Source organism: Blennius ocellaris, assembly GCF_963422515.1.
Source record: "Blennius ocellaris genome assembly, chromosome: 4".
Classification (NCBI taxonomy): domain Eukaryota; kingdom Metazoa; phylum Chordata; class Actinopteri; order Blenniiformes; family Blenniidae; genus Blennius; species Blennius ocellaris.
The window spans coordinates 20267979-20293348 of record NC_137653.1 but is presented as its reverse complement, the minus strand read 5'-3'; the positions used below and the strand labels follow the sequence as shown (position 1 = coordinate 20293348).

General features: G+C 42.5%; 1 protein-coding gene across 1 annotated transcript in view; it reads right to left on the bottom strand.

Moving 5' to 3' along the window:
* Nucleotides 1-11725: 11725 nt before the first annotated feature.
* cdh4 (cadherin 4, type 1, R-cadherin (retinal)) overlaps nt 11726-25370 on the bottom strand; it is a gene marked incomplete at its 3' end in the record, with an annotated part of 230220 nt that continues 216575 nt past the window's right edge. Inside the window, exons 12-17 of the mRNA XM_080494878.1 lie at nt 22712-22863; nt 17776-18012; nt 16731-16964; nt 16441-16580; nt 12368-12532; nt 11726-11932 (exon numbers count right to left, since the gene is read on the bottom strand). Coding sequence (XP_080351004.1) covers nt 11726-11932; nt 12368-12532; nt 16441-16580; nt 16731-16964; nt 17776-18012; nt 22712-22863 — 1135 coding nt within the window. The remainder of the gene's footprint in view (nt 11933-12367; nt 12533-16440; nt 16581-16730; nt 16965-17775; nt 18013-22711; nt 22864-25370) is intronic.

The window sequence follows — 25370 nt, the reverse complement described above, 5'->3', positions numbered from 1 at the left end:
AGCATCTATTTCACATATAGTGTGTGGTGAGGTTCCTTTGGGGTTTGTCAGGGTGAAGCACTTTACACCTGAGCTTCTGTACCTACACTTGCTGCCTGGGTGTCAAAAGATCCACTTCAACATTTCACTTCTTGTCTATAAAGCTTTGAATATCTAAATGTATCTGGTAGAATATGAAACATCCAGACCCTCCGAGGTCCTCAGGAAGAGTTTTGTCAGTCATAAGCTGAAGCAGCTTTTAGTTACTCTCCTCACATGTGGAACAAACTTCCTGCGGACACTCGCTCAATCAGGCCTCAAAACATCATTACTGTTAACCATGAAAACTTTCCATTAGACAATAGATTTCACCTTAATTGCCTTTGTCTTAATGATGGTTTTACTTTATGTACTCTCCTTTTTTTAAGCCTAATCACTTTTGTTGAATGCATTTCATGAGACCATTTAAGATTAACTTTCTTAATCACCTTGCTTTAAAGCATTTATTTTTATTCGATTAAAAGCACAGTGAATTTTTCTGGTGTCTGTATAGTTGTACAGAAGTGTTGTAGTCAAAACAGTGGCTCATAAATCCTACGTTGTGCTTCCCTGTCCTCCACTAGGGGGCAGCCTTACACCGCTCAAACATCTGGATGCGTGCCGCACGTGGCAGCGAGAGTTTGTGCATGAATGAGCCGAACGCCTTTTAATACCATCTTATTCTACCTGTTCTCAGATAATTCTCCTTAATCCTTTAACATCTGTAAAGCTACATGTAGTACACGGCGTACCCCCCCCCCCCCCCCCCCCCCCCCCCACACACACACACACACCCCACCCCGGGTTTATACATGCATCTACAGCTCCCAGGAGTCCTTCCTCTCTGAACCTGGAATCACGCTCGCAGTCTGTCCTCTCGCTTTTGTCCGGCTGTCTTGTTTGAGTCCGTCTCCGTTATCAGCCACACACTCGGTGCACAAGCAACAGCTGCCGCATCAGCTGCTAACATCCACCAAAAGCGCAGGCTGGAAATAATTAGGCCATTCTGCCACTGGGACAGTCGCCTGATGTTGTAATGATTGGGAGCAGCTTTCCTCTCTGCGCAGACCAAAGAGGAACCATAATATTTGGAGCTCAACATCAGTGACGATGAGCCACAGTTATGATGCCTCTGATGTGAAAGTACAGGTGGGAGCCACTAGGGGGCAATAGCTCATTTTAACCCAAGATGAAATCATCTCATAGAGGATGTTGGCCTCATCTGCATTTTGGGGCTCCTCTTCATGTCACCTAGTTTCAGCATCGGCATTCTCCACCGCAGAGACTGCTGGGCCAGTCCGTCAACCAGTTTTTGGGGTAGAAGAAGGAAAAGCAGGCGGCAGCGTCGTCCGTGAGGTGAGAACCTGGGCGAGGCTCCATCGTGGCCCGACAGTCTCTCATATGGTGACTCCGACTAGTGGTGGTGGTTCAGGTAAGGCCTCGCCCCTTGCGCCTCAGCCCACTCCAATATTTTCACTAGTAATCCCCCTTCCGCTCCTCAACACTGCCGCTCTTTCAGAGTTAAGTCTACATAAGCTCCCACTTGAGTGCCAGAGGCAGAGCAACAACGGGGCTGGTGCGGTTGCCTAGCGACGTCCCAGTCACTGCACCTGAGGGTGTTGGGTAAACACCCGGAGCCTGCCACAGGGAAGAGGAGAGGAGTCACGTCACTGTTTCCCTCCTTGACATTTATCAAAAGCGGCTGTTATTAATTTCATACATTCAGTGCTTGTTGTTCCTGCTCTCACCCCAGGATGAAATTATATAATAAATCTTAAGCAACGGTATATACAAGGGTGTGTGTGTGTGTGTGCACGTGCTTGAGAGTATTGTTTGTGCTTGGCAGTGGGGGCTTTTGTCATATTTCAAGATGGGTTTTGACTGATGTGATCGTGCTGCTCAGCGGGGTGGTTCCTCTTGCACTTGTCTAACTCTCCAGCCTATAAAGTCTGCGTGTTTACACTCACAGAGGGATTCAGTTATAATGATGGTTCCAGGCTGATGAAACGTCCCCCAGCTTCCTTCACTTACATGAATCGCAGGGTTATGAAATTCTTTATTAAAGCAAGACGCCTATAGCTATATAAATAAAAGGCTTGTGATATTTCGTGTTTTGACATTACACTGCAACCTGGAGAATTCAAAGCTCCTTCCGTAATCCTCCCCGCATTCACGCTGTGAGACAAATGCAATGGTGAAAAGTCAGTTAATCAATTTGATTCTTTTCAACGCCTCCTTGCATAGCGTTGATTAATCTTTGAGCTTATGAATAAAACTCCCTCCTCGGAGGGACACGAGAATGTGATTCGGATGAACTGATGTGGCACGGTGTGATTCAGTCACTGCACTTCATCATCCATTAGAATGCGCAAATTCGCCGGCCCAGAACCACTTTTACTCTTAAATGAAATAGACTGATCTGAGCCCCGCTGCAAGGAATCAAGCCCCTGACGTGTAACAAGCAGCAACAGCTCATTAGTTTACGTCTGGACACAACACCATCTCCTGTATGCCCGCGCCCTCGCCTCACCCGGGTTAATGCTGACTTCCGGACTCTTTTGTTATGGGGTCGAGCGGGGCAGTCTGCTTTGGCCCGGAGATACTATAATAAGGCCAGTGTTTATGACCGCTGCTGAAATGGGTTTGTAAGCGCGGCTGAACCTGTGAGGTATTGACGCAGGGGTTAATAGCCTGTTGGCCTCCTTAATGGAGCTGAATCAGGCCAAGCAGCAGGCGGCGTCGGCCCACAGGAGCAGAACATCTCCGCTTACAAAGTCATCTCCTATGTGGAGCGGGACAGACGCCGGAATGGGTTGGGTGGGGTGGGGGGTGGTGGGGTTGGGGGGCGTTGTAGGCCGGAGGTTGACATAGACTAATGTGCATCATGGATTTGACCACACTGAGACAAGCCGAGGTGTTGCTCTCCGTTCCAGACTGAATCTACCAGATCTTCCAGGGTTTTTTTGTTTGTTTTTTTTCTGAAAAGCAAACACCAAAGTGAGAGTTTGCCACTACGGCCGCCGCTTCATCAGACAAAGTAATGATTAGAGCTAAATGTGAACAGTGTGAGAATTCAGAACTCATAACCTCGAAATGTGCTTCCTAATGTTCATGAATAAGTGTATTAGACAGGCCAACATAGCGAGCGGCATGTCATCCATCAATGTCTTCTAAAAATAAGAATTAATGAACAACCATATCTACTATTCATGTTTTTATGTTCCAGCCAGCGCATATAAATACATGTTACAGAAACCTTAGTGCAGTGAGTGATTATCTCCATATTGTTCTGGTGTCCCTGGGTCAAAAGAGTTCTGTCAAGACAGAGCTTTTTTTTAAAAAATTTATATATTTTAACATACGACTGTTGAGGAATAGAAAAGCCTTGATGGGCAGTTTTGTGAAATTAATTACAGTCATCATTTTAGTTTTACTTTACAGATGATCAGTGTTGTGAATGATGTGAATGTTGTGTTATTAAAAGTTGTGATAGTGACAGTTTGTTTCAGCCACACTTACGTCAAATGTGACACCAACATGTGACACCCCACACCCGGCTGTTGTTGCAAAGTATTTTAGTCGTGACTGTTCCATTTTGTGGCTCATCAATAAGTAAGACTCAAAGCTCCTTGGCTGTAACACTATGTGAGCACTGCCGGCACTCGCCCTTTTTATTGACTGGTTGAAGTGACAGGCACTTTGGGCAGCGGCGGGTCTTCAGGGGTTTCTTACACTGTTGTCGTCCAGAGTGTACACAATGAAAACGTCTATATTTTTTTCACAAAATCAAAACAATTTGTAGCAAAAAAATTATTACAATCTCAACATAAAACATTTTGATTATACCTTCTGGTGCAAAACAGTGAAATGTCGAAACAAAACCAACCAAGAAAAAAACTTCAGTCGTTGCATTATGGGTGTTTTTAGAAACCATAGACAGAACATCAGGCAGGACTTGGAGGCCTTATGTTTGACACAACTATGGTTTGTGTTTACAGGTGAGTGACAAAAGTATGTGTAAATTACGGTATATAAGTGGATTATTATCACAAACACTGCGCGAGTGACATCAACAAATAATCAATATCATTTGATTAGCATTTCATAACCTTCGTACATGACTATTTAAAGCTTCATGAGAATCCCCCATTCACACCAGTGAAAGCAGACTTTATATACATGTTTAATAGAGACTGCGTCTGTGTGGATCGCGTGTTGGACCCCTCTGCGTCGTGCTCGTCGTCACCGAGCGTGCAACACTTGTTGTTCTTGTTTTAAGTAAAGAGGCACAGACACTCCCTCGCTTTCTATGTCGTGCTCGCTGAGAGACTCTCAGCGTCGGTCTTAGTCAAAGCCGTTGTTTCAGCGGTTACAATTTCTCTTTTTTTACTGGAGTGGCAGCCCTGTGAAATATCTGCAGATTATCGTGTATCCACAGCGCTGAAGCATTGTGGTCCTGACAGGAACATAAGCTTCGTTTTCTCTCCTCGTGGTGCAGCTGTTTTGTTGCTTTAAAGACCTGTTGATATCATAGAGCATCTTCCTAATACTAACTGATGTAACTGTAGCTGAACTTATGAGTCATTAAACTGACCCACAAAGTGATGAAAAAGCAGCTAATGTGTCACAGCAACATGAAAATATTACAGCCATGTGCACATTATTTGACAGGCCTGGTTGAAGGAGACACAATTAAGTTGAGATTTACATCCAAAGTGACTTTTTGTGTAAGTATTCAGTGAATCACATTACGTTTTGAGAAATGAACCTGTAATTGTTTTCAAGCATCTCAGTGAGTTGCACTGCAGTGCTTAAAGATTTAATATTGGCGACACTGCCCAGCTAATATAATCCCAGCTCACATTTCCACATTAAACATCCAATCCTTGGTAAATCTTCACAATAACAGGAGGAAGGATCTGACGGCACACTTTTGTGCTACAAGCCAGGTATCCCTACGGTGAATTTTCGTGAAACTATGCATTCATTTCTATCTGAATTTTCACCTCTTTACCATTGAACCTGTTTAGAGAACCTTGATATTTACCACCCGGATCCAACCAGTTATTCTGGAGTCTCGGTAAACATTCACATATTGCATTACTTCAAGAATGCATGTGAAAACAAACCTATAGCTTTCACTATAGTGTTGCTGAAATATCCTAGATAGCAGAGGAGAGAGCTTATGCATTAGTTACACACGAACAAGGATTTGCAAAAGTTTGGACCTGAAAAAAAAATCTCTGAACATTGTAGAAATGCCTGCTTCAAGCTCAAAAACATTTCGGTAAAGAGAAGCGACTGTGCATAAGAGGTTTTATCTACCGTGCGTAAATCATGCTCGTTATGGCGGGGGGGTTCTACCAACATAAAACAAGCATAAGAGCATAACCATGAAACTACGACTAAGCAGCTTATGCGGTGCGCGCAAGGCCAAATAGGCTGCCGCTCCTCCTGTTGCGAAGGCCTGTAATATCATCATCGCATTTACAAGACTAATTTTGTCACACACGTGTGGTGATCAATTATTTATTTATACTAATGATGGCGCTATGCATCCATTATTCATGCTTAAGCACCGGTGTTTCTCGAGTGATGCTGACAGGGGGAAATGGTGGAGCGGATAGGAATGGAAGTGTGATTGTACACTAAAGGACACCGGAGACCAACTTGACTGCAAGGGAATCCTCTTCTACCATTTAGAGAGGTAGAGGGTGTCCTGGGGAAGGCACTTAACCTGTGGCTGAGGTGAAGAATTACATGCAGTTGATTAGAACAGCTGCTCTGCTGGAGGATGCAGCTCAGATTTCCCACTGCACTCCAGCTTGTAATCACATGGAGAACTTGGTCTCCGCAGAGCTGCTCGGCGCCGACAGCAGCATAAAATCCATGTACTTATACAGAGGAAGCTAACATATAACACAAAGGCAATCCCATGATGCATCATTTACTGTGATGATTATAGTGTATAATAAGTGAAATAAAATCAGCTTATTAGGCCTGTTGGAATATTTAAAGTGTTGGTTTCAAAAATCCCCTGGTTTAAGAGAGGTGCTTCATCAGTGCATACTCTGCCCATGTATTTTGGATATTTTCTGATGAAATTGCAGGATACACCCCAAGTAGATCATCAGGAAATCACAGGGTTTAGGCACAGAGACACAGTCGTAAAAGAGTTTTTAGACAACAATCAGCCGAACACATACTATATGTCTCACACAGCGAAAACATTCCAATCCCACACAGAAAGCACCACAGCTGATGGACAGCACAGCATTTTAGAAATATATTGATGAGCGAGATGACTTGTCGACATACTGTAATAAAAACAAGGCAAGCTCCTGACTCCTGACCCGGTGCAGTGTTACATAATTGCATCTTGAATAAAAGCCCCCGTTCTGCCTCTCAGAGTGTCATGAATTGTTGATACATTAACCAGTAAGCAACTCAGTTATTTGCAGAAATGCCCAGAAATAAACCTGCTCACATGTGCAGTAATAACTGCTCCTGACACGACGCCACTTCACATTAGTGAAGACAAGGTGAATTCATTGAGTAAAATGTATTCAGGAATATGCAATGTGAGAAAATGCAGGTTATACGGGGCAAGGCCTCGGCACAATAATGACGCTACTCTGATGATGTTAAGCACATACAATGTGTGTCCTGTTCTTTATTTTAGTTTAATGTGTTCGGACCGAACATAAAACAGAAATGGGGCTAAATGCATTAGCCTCTCAGAGCTTATCGTAACGTTTTACACTTCATCCTGAGGGGGACATACCGTTACGCCAGAATGCGGGACAATCACTTCCAGAAATGTCAAAATTAAATCAAAATTAAAAGTGTCAAGTTGTTTCCCAGGTGCATGTGTTGCATGTGTGGTTTTTCTCCCACAGTCCAGAAGCATACGACTCTGGTTAACTGGTGACCCTAAATTGTCCACGAGTCTATCTGTCCAGATTGGACCCTGCCCTCATCCTCAGTTAGCGGGAATTAAATCCAGTTCCGCATGAACTGGATGAAGCAGTACAGAAGATGAATAGGTGGACTTTGAACAAAAGGTGGTTGCTAACAGATGGCTAAGTGGGGCACAGAGGTTGCCAGGATATTATGTCGTTACAGCAAACCACTTCTCCTTTAAAGCACCATCAAGCCATTACTGCAAACTACTTACTGGTAACTTAAAAGGTTCAATTTGTATATACATCAGTTTATTGAGATTACAACAAGAAGAAAGCATTTTGTTGAAGTCTTGTACATTTTTTTGTTTGACACTGAAAAAAAACTGACTTTTGCTTTTGAAATGATATGATAAGGATCCCAAACAACCCCATTTGCCACATGGTGCATGATTTTCTATTTCCACTGGAGGTTTGCATGTGCTCCCTGTGCATGCAGGCCTTTTTCTCGGCACTCTGGTTTCGTCCCACAGCCAAAAAACATGCACTTGAAATAAATCTGGGTGATTCCGCATCATCAGTTCCCTCGGCCATCGTCATCTGGGATTGGCTCCTGCACCACGTGACCCTGCGCTGGTTAAAGTGTCATGGAGGATGGATGGGTGGAAGAATCTCATTGCCATTTTGTCATATGGTACCAGTTTAGTGCAAATGCTAAGATAAAGTTGAGAAATCTGTACAAACGTGGAACTATTCTGGAACAAAAATGTAAAACACGATGCGTTTCCACTTGAAACACTGTCATGTAAACGGGGCCTGACACAGTCAAATTTACTGAAGCAATAACAGTGAGGCACCAAAAGCCGTCATTATTGTCGGAGATGCTCTTTTTCAAATTTGGTTTGCTCACGCTTGAAGGGTTGATAGTCTTGCCTGCTTGGAAAATCACATCTTTGCAATAGTTGAGTGTCTCCACCAGATCAGTCATCCATATCATGGATGGCTGGTCGTTAAAACTGAGATATTTTTCTCCTCCACTTAGAGCAGAAACATCAAATTCATTCTGCTGCTTTGATCTCATTTTAGACCGAGTCCTGAAAATAGCAGGAGGCTGCGAGTGGTGTCAGCAGAAAGGCAGCCAGCAGCGCCTGTACTTCTGCTGCTGAATAACAACATCAACATTAAACTGTGAACAGTTGATCGCACAGTCAGCATCAGAACCAACATCCGGTGGTGTTTTTTTCAGATTGGACTGTTCCCAGCCTCGGCCCTAGAGACTCACTAGCTATATAGAGAGGAAATGAAAAGAGCCAGGCTTGGACATGTTTGAAGAAGAGAACTTTATTTACAACACACAAGGCACTGGCTGCAAGCCAGCAGCAAAGCTCTCAGTCTATATACGCCATTTATCAAGGGGCCAACTCCAGTTTGCTTTCTTCTTTCACTCTGCCTATCTGCCACGGGGAAACCAAGTGAACTTCAGCTAAGCCCATCAAAGAGCCCTTCCTTGAAGTTAATCTGCTTATCTGCCGACTGGCTATGACCAAGAATACTTTTTACCAATCTGATTATTTTTTCAGGGCAAGCGAGCCCGCCACAGATGGCTCACTTATTAACACAGGTCCAAGAATTCTGCCGGGCCCATCGAAAAATTCATTATTGTACCAGCGAAAGGTTAACTTGGGTTTATTACTGGATGTTCTCATTACTGGGATACTCAGGGAATCAAAGCACCTCTCATTACCTAGATCAGCCTGTTCCATCAGCCCCGCTCACCTCTGCCTGTCTTCTCTGCCTCTTCAATGCCCTCTCTTCTAATTTCTGCCCACACGGGGCATTAAAAGCATGACTCGGCGTCAACGCCCTCATATCCTCCCCCCCCAAACCATTTTCTAAACGTTATGCATTGTTCACGCTGGGTTCCAATCTCGTTTTTGGTGGAGCCCTCCCTTTGCTGACCCTCTCCTCCATCCTACTAATCACCTCTCCACACGGCCTACCTGCATTTTGCCACTGCCTCATTTTTCTCCCTCTTGCTTTCTGCCTGCCTCTCTGTTTCTCTCTGGGTGTCTCATTAAAGGCGCTCTATCTAATGAGATTACGCCGTGGGGATTAATGGTGTGGTTAATTGATAGACACACAGCCGGAGAGGATTAAATCCCGTTAAGTCCCCAGTGGGGTTTTTTTTTTTTTTTCTTTTTTGGGCAATTCCGCTGACTAATTGAAATCACAGGAACGGACACAAATATACTTCCTGACCCCACATACTGCTCTAACAATTATTCGTCTGTTACGCCATGAAATAACCAATACGGGTTGTTTCATTAGAAAATGAGGCTGCGTCGAAAAAATAGGGTCAAAGACTAACTGCAGGATTCCCCTGGGGAGGCTGTTCCACTTTACAACCGTTTTCTAACACATAAAAAAACCACAATTCCACATTAAAAAAAGAGAACAAAGAAAATAAAGTGCAACCATTCAGTGTGCATATTACAAACCAGTCATTCCTGAACAAAATAGAAATATTTACTTCAAAGCCACTATGTAGAGGTCTTTCTATGCAATTTTATAATTTTTTTTTTTAAGTTGTTTTGAGCTTACTGAAAACCAGTAGTCAGTGTAAGGGAGAAGCAAATGCTTTTGATCTGTTGTTTCATGACGCTACCATGAAGGGTGCGAGAGTCAGAATCATTCATATCCAACACATAGCGGCTTTAGTCTCGTCAATGATACAGATGATAAAGCTCTATCGATCAAGATTTTAAAAACAAGATCACGGAGGCCCATTATCATGATTATTTAAAGCTCTGTAACAGTACATCTGAAATGACCAGCATTATTCCGGCCGTGCCACACGACTCGGCATACCGAGTGTACCTTGGCAAGAGATTGACGCAAGTAAGGAATAAAAAAAAAAAAAAAAGATGGCACATTTTCAAAACGTGTTGTTTTATTTTCTAAAGCACACACCCAGTATCTAGATGACGGAGTAAAAGAATTCCAGTACACGGACTACCAGAACGACTATCAGCAGGCATGGCTAATGAACCTTCTGCCGCCCTACAGCCGAGAGCCAGCGAGAGGAGCTCTTCTGTCGGAGACAATACAGACCCAAACAGGGAGGACGGGCCTGTTTCCGTATATAAAAAGAGTATAACAAAGCACTTCTTGAAATTAAAAAGAAAAGCAAAAAATTTCAACAACAAACAAACAAAAAAAAAGTATAAGCATTCATCTTAAAAATGGAAATATGCGTGTCAACAAAAGACAAACAAATATTTACATATTTAAAATGAATGGGGCAAAAATCCCTCAAAGCCCAAAGTAGAGCCAAAGAGAGAGCGAAGAGCAGCAACTTTTATCATCAATACTTCAAAAATATGTATCTTACAGTATTTTTATTTTCTCAGTGTCTTTATACAGAGTATATTCATATAGTTTCTGTTGACTATTTTCACATTCTCACCACATAGTAACAAGTGCTTCGAGTAAAACATTTGAAGGAATTAAAAAGAAAAAGAAAAAACATGCACTTTTTAATACTTTTGTTGGCCTATAAAAAACGGGAATGTTCAAGGCGACAAAGAAACAAACCAAAAAAAATCGTTCCCAGATTAATTTTGCTCCGAGTCACTTCCACTTCCTCAACCCTCGTCTGACCGATCAGATCATGCCTACATAAACTTTACACGGTGGAGAAAGCAACACTAAAACCGTACAGGGCAGGCAAGCGTCTCAACGTAAAGGCTCCGAAACTCATGGGTCCACAGAGGAAAGGCAGGCATTCTCCACTAAATTAGAAAACCCTCCACATGTATAAAAACGCTCGCGCACAATCGCAGCATGGCTGCTGCAGTTGTGTTGACAGGTGATGCTTGCCAAAGTCAAACTGAGCGGGTCCGTTTGAGAAGAAGCGCCATCTTCCCCGCAATGACGTGCGTTGGCTTCTTTAGGCCCATAATTGTGTCGTGATGTCCAATAGTCTGCCCTGGGTGAGTCTTTCCCTCCCGGGACGGGATGCTGGGGTTGTTCATGTGCACCAATGTGAAAGGGGGCGACAGGCAGGGCTGGTTTGAGGAGGGCAGGGAGGAGGAGGAGGAGGAGGAGGAGGAGGAGGAGAAGGAGGAGGAGGAGGAGGAGGGCGACAAGAGAACGTGCCTCCGCTGTACTGCACGAATGGCAACCGATCCTGAGATAGCAGGAGTCTGATACAAAAACACACCACAAAAGGCACTTTATAAAATGACAGTGCTTCTGTTCTAAGGAAATTCAAGTTGACAGAGTTAAAGAGACAGAGTCGGAGAGCGTCTTCCCGAAAACATTCTCTTCAGTGTGAGACTAAAGCAAGAAATGGTTTTGTTGCAACAATCAATCAAAGCACAAATTCACTATTTGTCTCTCACCGGCGGCTTGAGTCATCCCCAGAGACATCCAGGTCCAGCACCGTGAGAGAACGACCAAATTATAATTAAAAAAACAAAAAGAAGAAGAAGAAGAAGAAGAAAAAAAAGAGGAAAAAAAAACAACACACTACAAACTCACCACTAAAAAATATAAAGCCAGAATACAGTTGCATTGCAGTGGACTTCATGATTGTGGGCTTGGTCGCTGTGAACAAGCTGATGTGGCCCGTGTGAGGGTCCGTTCCTGACAGAGTCTACCAAGGAGCCTGCATCATGTTGGTTGGCCCTCGCCTGTGGTTTAAAGGAGCGTCCGTCCAACTTGTCCAGCCTCTCCTGGCCCCCGCTGAAGCCCCGCCCAACCACCCCCCCCCACCGCCCCCCCACCCACCCCCCGCTCCGCTCTCAGTCATCGTCCCCTCCTCCGTAGAGGTCGGCCAGCTTCTTGAAGCGAGGGCCCCAGTCGTTGAGGTAGTCATAGTCCTGGTCCCCCGAGCTGGTGGAGTTCAGCGAGCTGACGGAGCCCGCGGTCGAGCCGCTGCCTTCGTAGTCGAACACCAGCAGGGAGTCGTACGGAGGGGCGGTGGGGTCGTTGTCTGCTGCCCTCAGACCCTGTAGCCAAGAAGGCAAGGATATCAGAAGTCAAAGATCATATAGTACACTATTTCATCTTCACTGTGCTGATGAGCTGATTTTCACACGTGGAAACAAGTTCAGGGTGCAAGACGATAACTGCAGCAATAAACTTGTGTCCTCTGCCTCAGCCAGTCATTAGTATTTAATGTTACTTCATATCCTGAACGTAGCTTGAGAGCCAGAAATACAGTTCTGGAAAGAATCGATTTACAACACTTCTTCACAAGATAATCAACTCATTTCTACCATAAAACTAAAAATCATCCACCCCCCCATTAAAACGGTTTTGGCTGACAGCGAGGTCTCATTAGGAACCCATGCCTTCATTAAACAAGCGTAGAGAAAGAAAAGAATTTGTGAATTTTGGCCATAAAATCTCAGCAGTTTTTTTTTTTTTGGTCATGAACATACATCATTTATGAAGTCTCCTATGTCTCCAGGGTGGGGCAGACTGGGTCTCACTGGGTACTGTGACTCAGCAATCACAGGCCTCTCGTCGACCCGGCGCACCCCTGATGGCTTATTGATGATGTGATCCAGAGACTCCGGCTGCTGCAGCTGACTCAAGTCGTAGTCCTGGATGAGGGCGTTGGAGGGAGAGTGGAGGGTTAAAATCATTGCCATCTATTCACCCACTGTTTCTAGCATGTTTTCCTTTTTTTTTTTTTTTTTGTGACTGCAGAAGTCATTGTGTTTCAAAGCAGGCTCAGTTTACAACTTCATTCAGCCTTTGTTTCGCTCTCATTGTTTGCCATCAAAGACTGTCAGACTTTAAAGTGTGCTTGTGTTGAGTCTAAGAGCGCTGACGGGTTTCCAAATTATGGCTGCTTTTGTAATTCTCCAGACTTTATTTGTGTACCAAATCCAAACGACATTCTGTAAAAGCTTGTGCTGCTACATATTAAACCTCAAGTGCACAGGATCAGCAGAGAGTCAACAAAGACTCCACAGGTTATCGAGTCCATTCTTTTAAGATTTGAAAACTGTTAAATAATATAAAATCACTTTTTACCGGGAGTATGTGAGCCATACATTGCTATTGTGGCTTATCTGCAGGACATTTTTATGGCTGGGTTAGAGTTAGTGGATTTCTGACTACCCTCAATCTTTACATAGAGACTGCATTTGTTGCAGTCATATAGCTACAACTACACTTTTGTCTGACAAAAACCAAAACGTTTTTTTTATAATGTGAAAATTGTTGAATTTTTGTTTTGATACATACAGGGATTCATTTTAACTTGGGCTTCCTGTTTTCTCCATCATGATTGTTTCACAAACAAATAACAACTAATGAGGTAAACAACCCGACCACTCAAAATACTGGGCATAAGAGGCGCAACAATTAGCAGAGAATCAGCAATTAAAAGAAGTTACCCACGATTTACTATAAATGCCACAGACACTATTAAAGTAGTTCCCAAACAATGTCAAAACAAGCTGGACATGGAGGAGTAGAGATAAACACACCGTCCTCATAGTGAGACTGTCCCTGGATTCAGTGTGTAAGAGTCTTGTGGGGTTTACTCATGCAACAGTATAAATATTTGGTATCAAGTTGATGCACCTGTGATAAAAACAAGAAGCATTTCATAAAACTGCATGAGAATCCTGTCTGCTGCATGTATAAAGCATTTGGAGCTGTTGCACAGTCATACATCATCTGTACCCCAATGATTGAGGTAATATTACACATATAATGCAGCAGCAGCTGTAAATAAACCAAAACAAAACCAGACAGCTTCAGTGTGTTGATATTTCTGCACTAATTATTGTGATTATGCTTATTGTTTGATTTATTTTTATTGCTGATTTCTGTGATTCTAAAGTGAATGGGACAACAGATGACTGGCAGTTTATGACGGTTGGTTATGCTTTCTAAAACACGAGCTATAAATGTAAATGGCACAGGTTGTTGAGTTTTCTTTACTGCTCTCCTGCAGATGATGAATAAATACTCCCACTAAATCTTCATACAGGTGTTTCAGAGTGGAAAATATGCCCGTCTATAGCACAGCCATCTGACACTTGTGTGTTTCTGGTCTGGATATCTGGTGAGTGTGTGTGGGTGTCGGAAGAGAACAAGCATCAAAAACAGCATATTTATTTCTGAATTAATCAAAGCTCATTATTGTTAAAGAGGTTGGTTTTTTTTAGAAAAAACAACAAGGTGTGAATAAAAAGAGGTGCTTGTAGGTGTATCACAAATTCTGAGTAAAAAATAAAAGCAGGGGTGATGGTGTGAGAAGAGCGGCAGAGTTGAGTGTGAGGGGAATTTAAGCCAAGCTGCTTTTTTAGCAGAAGCATTTATTTTTAGAGCAGTTTGCAGTGTTTTTCTGCTTCTTCTTTTTTTTTAAAATAACCCCAGTTATATTCTTTGTTAATTCCACATTTTTGGTAGATGAACTCATACCTCAATTTTACTTATTTTACTTTTGACTGGATCAACAACTTAAAGCAGTATAAATAAAAACAAAATCTCAGGATTGATATGGATGCAAGTTTGAATGTGTGAAAAATATTATACTTTATTAAAGATGCACGTAGAAGATTTATTCTCTTTGAGAGGTTCTCAAAAAAGTCAATATATTACTCTCTTTTGTACATTACAAGCTATTGTGTGTTGGGTGAACAGCATTGCTGCTGAAGATGAAAAGAAGAGTCTCTGATTAGTTAGACTTGTGACCTGTTAGAAAATGTTTTTTGAGTAGGATTGTTCAAGCTGCACTTCAGCCTGAAGCAGGGGTGTCAGGAGTGGGCTGGGTGAGAAGAAATACAGCATAATACCAATCCATCAATAGGCTGTGGCTCAGGTGATCCAGTCAGGTCATCTAATTATGTGAATTAGTGAACGTGACAACCGATGTAAAGGACTTTTGGGACGGCTGAAGAAGGTGAAATCCATTCATCGAAATGAAAATGTTTCCCTATTCTCAGTGTAAAGACGTTTGACAGAAACCAAATGGGATGTATTTATTTTTTACAAAACCTAAGAAAAATAAGTATAATTTCAATTCTAATTTTAATGATAATTTTAATTCATTTCATTTTGTGAAAAATACAGTGAAATATCCCAAACCTATCAATCAATCAATCCAACTCTGGGCTTCAGGATGATAGAGTTGATCTCAGCTGACGACGAGAGACTGTCGCACACATTCACACTTCACAACAAGGCAATTCAGAGTGTTTGAGAGTCTCACATGAACAAGGAGAACACGGAAACATAAATGTCCCCCGAAGTGACACCCCGAGTTAACAGACCAGAAATGGCAGCTCACCTCCCAAACTGACTTAGAAATACCTTCAGTTCTATTATTATAACTACAGCATGATTCGTAACTGCTCACACATGTCAACTCGCCTAAAATTGGAAAATGAAAACTCTGTATTTACATGTATTTACATATGTACTGGAGAACAATACTGCGCGACATGAAATGAAGTCCCTGTGTTTGTCATCAAGGTCATGTGTCCCTGTTATTGCCAATGGAACTCATTCAATCAGATCATCAGCATTTAAATCGTCCCTCATTTCTATTCATAAAAAAGACGTTTTTGCAAATACACAATTAATATGATAACATGAAACTGGATGTGTTGGTGGAGAAAATCTACAAAGTTGATGGAGTTACAGCAAAAATAGAAAGACAAATCTGACCTCTAACATTATCAATAGTTTAACAAGAATAAAATTATCCCCCCCTTTCATATTGATCAACGCTAACTCACCAGTTACATATGTTATAGTTTGTTTTTAATCACAGATACATTATTTGAAGTGTGTTTGTACCTTAATTAGTGCAGGCTCTGCTGAGCTCTTTTATTAGGTACAAAATGCAGTATTTTAATTTCTTCCTGCACTTGCACTTGGCCAAAAATGAATTCCTCTGTGGGGTCCATAAAGTGCTTTGTCATCACAAGTAAATGTATTTCATAGTGTGAGTAGTGATCTACTCATGAAATCTGCCCTACACAGTGCTGCACCCGCTTGACCTCAAAATAGTATTTTAAGCTTGAATCGTCCCACGAGCAGTAAATTATGTTTGCTGATGGATGCTAATTAGAGGTATTTACTTTAAAAGCAATAGGAGGTCAGTGCAACCAGCACACCTGTAACATCATTGCACTACTTAGATTTATCTGAGCTTCCTCTGGAAGTGACAGTGGTGTGAGCCAGCTGAGGAAATGCCCCTCAGCTCAATAATCTTCGGTGCTTTGCTAATCTGTGCCTCCTTTTCAAGCACTTTAAAGACAGACGCAATCAGAAGCAATGCAACTGAGTATAGGCAGTGTGGGCACTTGAGTCAGTATTTACATGTTCTGGTAAACACACCTGAAGTTGCAATTTCATTAAAGTAAACATGCAAAATAGGTAGTGTGTGTTATTCTGCTCATTTGTTAAACGCTGGTAGCTAATTTGTTTACATGCAATATGAAGTTTAAATGTGTTTTTACTACAGGACATGTATACATTTCTTTACCTGGTCCTCCTCTCCACCTCCCTCCTCATCATACTTGAGGATGTTGTCTCTGACGTCATCCTCGGGGTCGATCAATAACGGCTTCGCCTGACGCTCCTTCTCCCTGCGCTTCATCCACACGACAAACAGCAGCACCATGCCTGCAAGAATGAACCGCAAAACAAGCGAAACACAATGAGCCGCTGTGAAATACCACATCGCTGAAGACGCAATTACAAAACAGCTCTGCGAGACTGATTTGGAGCTCTGAGAGCATCGGGCTTCGATCCCTCGCACTTTGTTGTACTCACTGAGCAGGATGATTATGCAGATGAGGATGGCGATGATGGCCCCCGTGCCGAGGCCCGCGGCTGCAACGGCCCCCGTGGCGCTACAGTCCCCGTTATCATCACAGGGACACACTTTGACCCTGATGAGAGAGCGATTGGAGAGAGGAGGGTTCCCCGAGTCCGACACGATGATGGGAATCTCGTATACGGCCGCCTCCAGATAAGGGATCCTAAGCCTCAGCTGAGCATAGTCACCTGCAGAGTGGGAGTTAAATAGTGTCAAAGATGGGGGGGGGGGGTCAGGAGATGGAAGGTAGTGAGTGGGAGGGGAGAAGACATGCAAGGAGGAGAGGAAGAGGAAAATGAGATTAGACGGTGTACTGTGGACAAATTACATTTTGTTTACTGCAGAGTATCATGTCATCATGTGCGTAGGTATCAGGGAAAGACACAGCAAATCAAAGCTGCCACCAAACAAACTGCACAGTAATCAATCTGACATGTACGTATGCGAGGGGGCATTAAATATATATATATATATATATATATATATATATATTTGTATATATATATGTATAAACACCCTGCAATATATAACCTTCAGCATCTATCACTCAGTCATGCTCAGACAAAAGCCTCAGCAGGAGAACAATCCAGGTATGTGATCAGATTTGTCCTCAAGACAACTGCTGTGAGACATCCATCTGGGTGGATTAGGTGACAGATCGGCTGCTCGGGGGACAGAGAGATGAATGGAGCTCATTTGTCAGAAACGATGGATCGTACGTCAACACTGGATGGCACCCGCGCCTCTCACTGTGAGCTTTGTGAGACATTTTGTTAAACTTGGACTTCTCTCACAGCTTACAGCGTTCCCCGTTCCTCGTTCCCCCCGATTAATGTCGCAGCTGACTCTGCAGAGGGGCTTTTGCTTCTCATCAACTTTATTGCTGAATTCCGTTATGGCCATCTTTCACTGGTGCGTACATGGGGACTTTTACGCCACGGAGGTCCATTCGCCTGCGATCCAGACAGTGTATAGCACAACGTCAAGAGTTGAAATTACCGCTCAGCCTGGAAATGGTCCAGTTTCGCCGAACAGTGACGGGAAACGACGGCAGCTCGAAGACAAACGGCCCCACGTTTGGGTCGGCGTCGGCGTCCGAAGCTGTGATGTTGATCCTGGAGTTGGGGCGCGCACGCTCGCACACCTGCGCCTCGCGGGGAATCAGCACCGGCGCGTTGTCGTTCACGTCGATTAGGTAGATCTGGAGGGTTCCCGTCCCGCTGGCTTGAGGCGAGCCTGAGGGCAGGCGAGAGAAAAGAGAGCCGATGAAGGGATCATAAGGAGCCAATGGTGGAGTTATATAACATATAGTGCCGAGGCAGTGGAGGGGGAAGATGAAATTAATGGAGATGTAGTTTATAAAACTGTACGATAGAAAAAAAAAAAAAAAAAAAAGCTCCAGAAGTTGCAAAAGGAATCCCTCCATTCCAGCTACACCGTTGGAGCCGATTCATGTGTGGAAGTGAGAAAATGAGATGCACAAGGCAAAGAAACAATTGATAAGAAAAATGTTTTGTTTACCGAACGGCTGCAAGCAGAGGGACAATACTGTATACATTTGGAGCGGCGCACCCACGCTACGGCAGACAGAGCGAATGAAAGGACACATAAATTTTTCAGTTCTTGTGTTTCGAACTGCAAGCTTTTCTGAAAAGGCTGGGGCCAGACTCGTATTGGAGGGGACAATGTTCCCATAAAGATTGCTGTTATCTGCACTCTGCAAAGCCCACTGGGAAATGTCTCAAACGCTATCCCTTTACTACATGCCACAGCAAAAGCTCATCATAACTTATTCTGTTCGTTCTTCTTTTTTTTTTCTTTCATTCCCCTGATTGTAGAAGCGGAACAAAACCCAATCAGGTTGCGAAAGAAACTTTTTGATGTTTCATCCTCTGTCCACAACACAAACGCTGCAATGTGATTTGATTAAAGTTCACACAATGATTAAATTACAGTTTAACTGACAGAGAAATATTGTTTTTCTGCCACTGTTTCTTGCTGATTCTTCGAAACACAGTGTGGAAAACCAGCAGCTCCTTGTTTTTCAAGTGCACTGCTCATTTTCAACCAATATTGTGTTTCTGCTTCTTTTCTTTTTTTCTCTCTCTCTCTCAGCGGCACAACCTTCAAACCAAAGAGACTACATGTCATGAGGTTGATGATCATTCCCTTTTCGAATTAATCAAATTTGCAATGAAAGTGACAAGAAAAAATTCACCACGCAACGTTTTAAGCTGCTGGCAGAACTGTGGGCACAGCGTGCATTGTACACAGCTGATAAGCAAAAAGCTCACAAATGATAATCTCGCTCATTTCAAAGTGTTTGTTTTCACTGGGATGTGGTTCAAATGACTGACAAAGACATATGGGCAGAGTTAAAATGATGAATAGAGTCCAGCATGAAACAACAAACGGAGCAACTGATTGTATTTTCTCTGAAATAAAATCTGTAAAACTATTTTAATCTGGTCCTTGAATGCAGACACATGATGTTTACTACATGAAAGAACTTCTGCTATACTTTACCATCACATTTGAAATTATATTCACACTTCAACATATTGAGAAATGGACGACTTCACTGTACACATATAGAAAATTACATCATTTTCTTTTCTATCTATCTATCTATCTATCTATCTATCTATCTATCTATCTATCTATCTATCTATCTATCTATCTATCTATCTATCTCTAAATTATTCTTGTATGTGAGTTTAACGTTAACGGGATACAAATGAAAGAGATACAATTTCACCAAGGAGAATTAGAATAACATGGCTTCTTTCTTTCTTATGTCACGTGTGTTTATATGCCACCATATAACAGAATTTATAGACTCATTTTCACCTAATGGCTTCAATCTGGTGTTTTACAAGCTGCTTAGCCTCATTGACTCCCTGTAAAGTATATTTGCAGCATTTCAATTACATTTGACTGAAAGAGGATGCATTGAAAACAAAATTAAGAAATACATTTTAAGTCTGGGAGAATCAAAACCCTCCACAGAGCTTAAGACCATATTGAGGAAAATGAAAAAAAGAAAAGTCCTCAATACCATGAATATCACTCACTGATCGTGACACTAGAACCGTGTGCGACAGATGTAAAAAGTCAAGTATGTATAAACACTCCAGTGCTCACCACAGAGTGATTTATTGAGGCCTTCAGCAGACAACTCCCAGAACAAACACTGTCAGCAAGATCAGCTAAATTACCGATGCGGTGCAGCATAGAGGGATTTTTTACCCCAGGAGCTCATCACTGTTGTATTTTAACTTTTTTTCTTCCACCAGTAACTTGGTGCATCAACTATGTAAAGGTCCGTTGCCCCGGGCCTCGAGGCCCATCGACCGTCTTGTCGGTTATGATTGGCTGGGTGCTTTGTTGCTTCTTACGCCTCAGTTGAGTAGAATAAGTAAAGAGAATTTCAATCAAAGTGGGATATATCCCCTTGTTGACACTGGGCACTGGAATCAATAGGCAGTCAACACTTTGAGCTTAAGTTGGTGTGCTTCAGGGCAACCAATCCCTCATTTCTCACTGGAGTAAAAACACCTGAGTCCCTCCTTCTTAAACACAGAGCAAGCATCTCTATTTGTATTGCTTCGCTTCTTTATCTTTGTACATGGTTGCAGCAGCTGGGGTTGATACTCACAACCTCCATGGACAGATTGTTTTTCCTTTATCGGAGACGGGGCCCTGAGGCATGGGCCATTTTGATAAAAGGATATGAAATGGACATTCCCAATCATTCACCAAGTCTTCTGACTTTGTCTTTACAATACAATGCAAAATGTTGGCACGATAGGTAGGATGTAAACAAAAAAAACACGTTTCCCTTCAGCAACATCGAAGCTGCAAGCAGACTAAATGCAGAAGTGTCGGTACAGAAATGTGATGCGGTTCTTGAGTCGCTCTACAGTCCAGGATCTTCTGTGTTCTGTGCTGCGAATTTTGTTTTTCTGCTGAAGTGTGTGGACACGTCCAGCATCTTTTCCCCCATAAAGCCAAGCTGTTGTGGCCTCACAGTTTTTTTTTCCTTCTTCCCTTTTTCTGAAAAGCTGTCTGGATGGTAGACGATGTTCTAAAACCTTAATGTCCTCTTCACTATTGATAGCGTGTAAACGTCCACCACCATCTTCAGAGGTTCTGAACCATGTTTTGTGTAATGACCTCTGAAAGTGTTCCTGAGCTTATTCAGTTTTTCTCCAGTGCAGAATTATGCCGTCTCATCACCGGCACCCAGTACTGGGCTTGTTTCTTGTCCACTGAGATTGTTATGGATTCTCTGCAGAGGCTGATCACAGTATGTTCTGCAGACTGATACATCTTTACATTATTTGATAAATTACACTGAAGATGAATTCCCAAATCGTGGTTCACAATTTTCTTAAAACTTTTTCTGCAGACAGGTGATTGTTTGGTCCTTGTTAACTCCCCTTCGTCAACACATTTTTTTTTTTATTCAATGCCACACTATTGACCGGTCGCTTAATCGCCTAAATGTTTGCAAAGTCCTTCTCCATCTGTTTTTCATTAGTTCCACTTACTGTTTCTTTGTTGGCCCTCATCCAACTCTGTGAAGCAGATTTGCTTTCATAACATTGAAAACGAGCTAATATCTTCCATTAAATGATATTCTATTCCCCTTTAGGTGATGGAGCAGGTCTATGCATCACATTAATTCTGTGAGAGTATCAAAACACTCCTCACAGAAACGCAAAGAGCCTGTAAACTGTAAACTGCCACTGTAAACAAACAGTTTGACAATTTGTTAACTTTGCAACGGTCTTGTCGTATGTCTGAAAAACTGTTGCAGAGCGAGGCGACGGAAAACTGAAAAAAATTCAAAATCAACAAAACTGGGGCTGACGTGGGCATGCACCAATGAAAAAAGAGTCAATCAACCAGAGGAGTCAACATACTTATTATAGCTTGAAGATACAGACAGAAAATACCCTGTACTTGGCCAAAGCTGAAAATAAATGTGAAACTACACTGAAATAATTTAATCTGAATATCAATACTGCTAATGCAATCTGAGTGCAGTGGGGGGGGACCTCCAGATTTGATCAAAATACTGTCATTCTGCTAGCATATGATGGTGATGTGGTGCTTTTCAGCATGTTGTTATCCACTTTTGAATCGCTGTATATGGAGGCAAACAATACCGCAAGCTCCAAAAATATCAGCTCGTAAATCGTATGTGGTATACTCAGTTGACCTGATTTGAATTGGTCGACTTTCCCCCCCATCCAGATAATAATGTGCAAAAAATATGCCTGATCACATGCCTTTATAAGCTCTGCACGCCACAGTCAAACACATGGGCACAATTTGATTTAGTGTGGGTGTCAGATGGGGGAAATTGGAAATTATGAGAACTATAACCAAGCAATATTTCCCTACACTTTGTGTTGCTTAATGCATTGAGTCACATTGTCCAATTGTCCAAAGCCATAACAGCAAGTTATGGAGCAGGTTCTGCTTTATGGTCACTTCCAGCTTTTACATGTTTCTGTAAAAACTACCATTATTACTTTACTTTAACAGTTACAGAACACATTGGTCTAGAAAGTAAAACTCATTGTGATTATATTATTAGACATCCGGGGAGAATTCTGTAAGTTGGTTGGTTTTAAACATTGCAGCAGAATTAGTCTCACTTCATATTGTTTCAGACATAAGAAAGAAGGCCTTGAAATATTTTTGGACAGCACCTCAGTGCTAAAACTATACACTTCCAAATATTTCAAAGACTGCCCAAACTGTTAATGGCTTTAAAGTGTTGTCTATTGTTTGAAACAGACTGTTCAGACACGTCAGCTTGTACTAAGAGCATTATTTAACTGACTGACCCTCCATCATGAGACACAGTGTGTGGCCTGCTGCTGAACAGATCACCACAACACACACAGTCATCTGGACTTACCGGACTTACCATTGTCGAATGCCAGGAAAGTGGCCTCATACACGTTGTTTTTTACATACACAGACTCTCGATCCAGCAGGGCCATGGTGGTGATCTGACCGTTGGTTCTATTAATCTTTAGCCAGTTTGCAGGGTCTGATAACTTAGAGTACCTATAAACACACAGAGGAAGAAGAGACAAGAAGAAAGACAGACAGTCCATTAAATCCAAAGAAAAAGACAAAACAAAACAACAACACACATTTATTCCACCTAATGATTCCCGTAGCCTACAGTTACTTAGAATACCAACAACTCGGAATCTTTTGTTGATCCAAAATACCCATTATCAGGTTGGGTGTTCATTACCATAATAAGCAATACCAGCCAAGCACCTTTGAAATATTACAGTGACATGGAGAGCGGAACATATGTTCACCAAGCTTATCATAACAGCAGCTCATTAGCATGAAGACCGATGAAAACCTGAACCCATAAGCGGAGCAGCCAAGCAACGCGCTTAACTACTCCACCGCTCTCTGTACCCACACAGCCGCCACAGCAGCTCTCACCGGTTGACATATTCGCAGAGTTTAAAGTGACAGCTGCAATTAAAGTCTATAAATTCCATTACTAACAATGGAAGTTTAACAGCTGACTGAGAAGAAGGTGTGCTCCCAGGTTTAATGAGGGATGGTTAATTGCGGACAAGAGGAGATATCATCTGCAGGTAGATGGTCAGTGTGTCATTGTAATGACAGCAGATGTGGGGAGAGATGCTGGAATAAAAATAAGAGGGGGGGAGAGAGAGGGAGAGAGAGAGAGAGAGAGAGAGAGAGAGAGAGAGAGAGAGAGAGAGTGCAGAAGATCAGAGGCAAGCGTCTGTACAAGCGAGCTGGGTACAAACGTGCTGGAGTGAAAGGAAGCTTAATTAGAGGAATGCGTTGGAGGCTGCCACTAGTTAGCCAGAGGCTTTCAGGCTTTCAAAAAAACTAATTCCACCTTCAGCGAGAGACACAAAACTACCGGACTGGGGCACATGGCAAACAGCAGAATTAGAAACGTCCGTTATTATCAGGTGTTTTAACCGCTGATTTCTTGGGAGAACAGAATAAGCGGGATCTGTCGTGAAAGAACTTGTCATGCTGTGTTAGTCGCAGTCTTATGTTACCCTGCAAGTAAGAGTCTGTTCCCCCTGTTTCCTTCCTGTGCCAACAAGATGTCACCTCCCGCTGCATTCATTTGCAGCTGGCAGATGGGAAATGTCTCTCTACAGTTCTGCTAATCTATTTCTCTGACAGGAATCGTACCATAAACTTTAGGACTGGCGTTAAGTTTAGACTCCTCGTTAAGTAAGATAAATATGTTTGCCTCTGTTTGGGAAGGGGCATCAGTGCTGTCGAGGTTAGAGAAGCAAGTTTGTAACCAGAACTTTGTCAGATGACTTATTAACCTAAGTTAACAGGCATGTATTTGGACTGCGGAAAGCATCTGGAGTCACCTTTCAATATCTGCCAGTAAAGTCATAGTTTTGGCCATTTAAATGTTATAAAGCTAATAACACAATACAATAGTACAACCACAATTGAGGAAAAAGTGCCAAATATGCATCCCGAATGAATGAATATATTGACTGTCACCCATTTATTTTTGACAAGCCAACTGCATAAAACCGCAAAATAAGCTTTTCTTTTCAAGAAATTCAGTCATATTCATGCATGAAATATAATGTGCTGGGGTGTTGCTGCGGACCTCCTTACATCAAGTTCCAGCCACACCCAGTGGGCAAACCTCATACGTACGCACGCACGCATTTACTTTTTCATTAGTCATAAATGAGCTATGCTGCATGCTGCTGTTGTAGCTTGTTTTCTGCCATCATTTAAAAAATTGTTTCATTTATGTCAAATTATGTATTTCTCGCTTCTTTATGTGCCTGCTTGTTTGATAAGTAATTTATGTTTGTATATGGAAAGTGCTGTTCAGGTTATGTTAGTTTTAACCTGCAACCTCCCAACTCTCCAAAGCACTCAGATACCTAAATACAGCCCTCCGGAATTTTTCTCATTGAAAAATTTGTCCAAAGACATCCCAACAAGAGCTGGTGTTTAAGAGGCATAGAGGGTCTTGTGGAAGGCATCACTCAGTTGCAGCTTGGAAATTTAAGGATTCAGGGCGATTGGAGTTGTGCAAGAGACTGAAAATCAGCATATCTTTGCCTCCGCTGCTTAAATTTTTGAAAGTTTTCTTTTAAATGTGTCTCTGGCGAGCTTCTGAACTTAAAAGAAGTGCAGCTCTAACATGCTGGAGGACACCTTTAATCCTCCACCCAAGCTCTATAACCTCAGACCTTCATAAATAGGGAGCCACCAGCATGTCCTCATATAAAAATGTCCTCACTGTGCACGGTGATTATTCAAACCTTTATTACGATGGCAAAAGCACACACGCACGCACACACACACACACGCACGCACGCACGCACGCACGCACGCACGCACGCACGCACGCACGCACGCACGCACGCACGCACGCACGCACGCACGCACGCACGCACACATTAATTCCATCTTGCTGCCACTTAAATCACATCAAACAGTCCAATCTGCTGGCAAATAGGCTTGGCTTCACATCCTCTCCTCTTTCCTTCCCTCCAGAGAGAGAAAAAAAATAGAAACAT